Source organism: Pygoscelis adeliae, unplaced genomic scaffold (assembly GCF_000699105.1).
Source record: "Pygoscelis adeliae isolate BGI_AS28 unplaced genomic scaffold, ASM69910v1 Scaffold265, whole genome shotgun sequence".
Classification (NCBI taxonomy): domain Eukaryota; kingdom Metazoa; phylum Chordata; class Aves; order Sphenisciformes; family Spheniscidae; genus Pygoscelis; species Pygoscelis adeliae.
The window spans coordinates 660,935-663,840 of record NW_008824810.1 but is presented as its reverse complement, the minus strand read 5'-3'; the positions used below and the strand labels follow the sequence as shown (position 1 = coordinate 663,840).

The 2,906-nt window shown below is 37.2% G+C and overlaps 1 protein-coding gene across 1 annotated transcript in view; it reads left to right on the top strand.

Annotated features, from left to right (window-relative positions):
• VAV3 (vav 3 guanine nucleotide exchange factor) overlaps positions 1 to 2,906 on the top strand; it is a 138,993-nt gene that overhangs the window by 38,417 nt on the left and 97,670 nt on the right. Inside the window, exons 5-6 of the mRNA XM_009324219.1 lie at positions 990 to 1,082; positions 1,183 to 1,251. Of these exons, the coding sequence (XP_009322494.1) occupies positions 990 to 1,082; positions 1,183 to 1,251 (162 nt within the window). The remainder of the gene's footprint in view (positions 1 to 989; positions 1,083 to 1,182; positions 1,252 to 2,906) is intronic.

Sequence of the window (2,906 nt, the reverse complement as noted above, 5' to 3'; positions counted from 1 at the left end):
AAGGTAAGATACAGTCAGGGATATGCTGAAGGATGCCTTGGAAGGATGTTGCAAACTGATAAATAGGCTTCAGAAAGGATGTGACACTACTATTGCTTATTAAGCCATTGCTTGTTGTTGTTTTTGGAGAAAACGTTTTGGATCAGTTATTGCTTTTAATTGTAAGACCCTATCCAGTTACTGTGTCAGGTCTCCAAGCTGACCTATATGTCTCCAGGTGTTTTAAGTCTTGCTTGACATGAATGCTTCTTCCTTCTTCCAGGTATTTACTCTTTTATTTGAAATCAGATTTGCAAGTTATTGAAGCCGTAACGCTGTAAATCTGATCTTCAGTAAGAGTGCTTGTAAACTAGTTTTATAGAGTCCTGTGCTGATAATTACTTCAATTTCCTATGAGTCTGGTGGTTCGCATGGAAAAATCCCAGGGTCTCCTTGAAGACACACACATACGTATGCAAGAGCTGAACTTAGAGGTCACTGCTCTTCCCGATTCGAGGACGTACTCATATTGTGTCTGAAGAGAAAGCTCCCCTTAAGAACTAAAAGGGAAAAACTGTAAATAAGTGCAGGGATTAGACTGACTCCAATATTTATGGCAATGCAAAGTTACTTACATGATTTAGTCCCATTAAGTTTAATGGCATTATTAACGGCTCAGTATTTTAAATAAGATTTCTCAGTCTGGATGTAAATTAAATATGACCTTGTATTTCAGCTTCCAAAGTACATGCAGAGAGTTCAGCGTTTTATGTCTAAACATTAACTTTTCATAATATTCTTTTGATGCTGAATTTTAGTACAGCTCTTAAAATGATCATCTAATTGAACACTAAAATATTCTTGGTTATTGCTGTCATCTTTGGAGGCTGCAGTACTCAGAAAATTTCAGGAAGCAGTTATCCTAATTGCTTAATTCTAAACAAATAAATACATTTGTTATCCATTAGGTGCCTGCTAATGACTTAAACTTGACTCCATTGTAATTGCAGAAATATACTGAAAATGACATAAGAAGCTGTTGTCTTGCTGAAATAAAGCAAACTGAAGAGAAATACACTGAAACTCTGGAATCGATAGAGAAAGTAAGATACTACTTATAGAATTGTTACTTATGTATTTTTATAACGGTCTAGAAAATATAATGACATAGTCAATGTATATATACGTTTCTTTTCCTTGCAGTTTTTCATGGTGCCGTTGAAAAGGTTTCTGTCAGCATCAGAGTTTGATACTGTTTTCATCAACATTCCTGTAAGTAATTGCATATTTAATGAACAGATACAAGGTTTGTAGCTGGTTGTGATATGTGTTGTATGTTACTGCACAAAATGATTACTTGAAATATGGTGCACAATGCATATATGTAGATATTAGGGTAGTTGATAAAAAAGGATGTGCATGCTACTTCATTTTTTTTTTTTTCCTGCTTGAGTGAATAGGAAAAGAGAAATAGTATTATTGTGTCAGATAGTGAGTAGTTATAAACTGGAGTATCTTTGACCCATAGAAGCTAATTATTTGTAGAAGATGGGTTATCTTCTAATGTGTGCTGGCATTTTAGTGATGGTACAAAGCTGTGCCTGTTAGGTTGCCTACCGCTGTATGTTGAGTGGTGCTTTCATTAGGATTTCTATAGCTACTCTGCAGATCCTCGTGTCTACCCTGGCTTCTGTCATCATTGAAGACATTTTAAAGTTAAGATAACTCATGGTTTTGGATTCAGAATCGGGTGCTGGAAAGGATAAGGAAATCCTCTCTGAAGTATCTAGGAGACCTCTTTATTTGACTAAAATCTTAAAGGTTTCTGTGATTATTACTTTGTTCCATTTATTTTTGGCCTAATCATAATAGTATGACAATTTACGTATATTTTTAGTTGATGTAAGTATTTAGCAGATGTCTTTATCTGACTTCAAAGGAAGACATCAGACATGGTCTGAAGCCTCTCTCAACACAGACAAAGGAAAGGAATGTTCTTTTATGAGGCACGCTGTAAAGAAAGGGTCCCCAGAGTGTGGCCCACGGGCCACATCAAAACTTTATTGCCTGTAAAAGATCACCTCTGTTTTGGGCACCTCTGGCATGTCCCGTAGGCTCTCAGGGCTGTAGGAGGAAGTGTTGGGGATTATTTTATTCTCTGGGAACCTGGTTTGTAAGAATGTTGTAGTTGCTGTTCCAGCACCATCCTGACAGAAGCTAAATTACGACAGTTATTACACTGATGATGGTACCTGACACCTTGCCACATTTGTCCCACTATTAAAGTTTTCACCCTGAATCTCAATTGCTCTGATTTCCTTCTCTTTGAATATTAGTCCAAAATACTGCCACAGATATCAGTAACCTACTTGTCTTCTTGAAGTATGTCAGCTGCCCGTAGAGATCCCTTTGCTTTTGAAAACAAATTTATATTCTGTCCTACATTAATGTTTCTTGTTCATTGCAAATAAGGCCCTGATGTGCCCTACCTAAGTTACTGTAAACTTCTTTCCTAAGGCTCCATGTGCCCAGGCACGTTGACTTATGTGCATTGAAAGACCTAAAGCCAGCCGACGTGAAACACTGCACAGGGGTATAAAAAGGGCTTACACACTGTAAGCACAGAGAGGTCAGCCTACTCACTAATCGTTAAAGAAACGTAAGGGGATCAGATAAGAGGAGTAAAAAGAACAAAACCTGTTTATTTGAAACTAGGAAGACACGTAGTAAACTTCTATTTAGGTTGTTTTACTTTGCTTTTCATTATCAGTGTTCAGTATTCTGCTGTTAGAAGATGGTGCTTATTACTGACTCCAGTAACATTTCATAGGCATCCAAAAACATTAACAGAAATACAGGACTCGCCTAACCCAAAAATATGTGCAAACACTTTGTCTGCTCAGACCTTGTCTCTGCAGCAGTTCCTC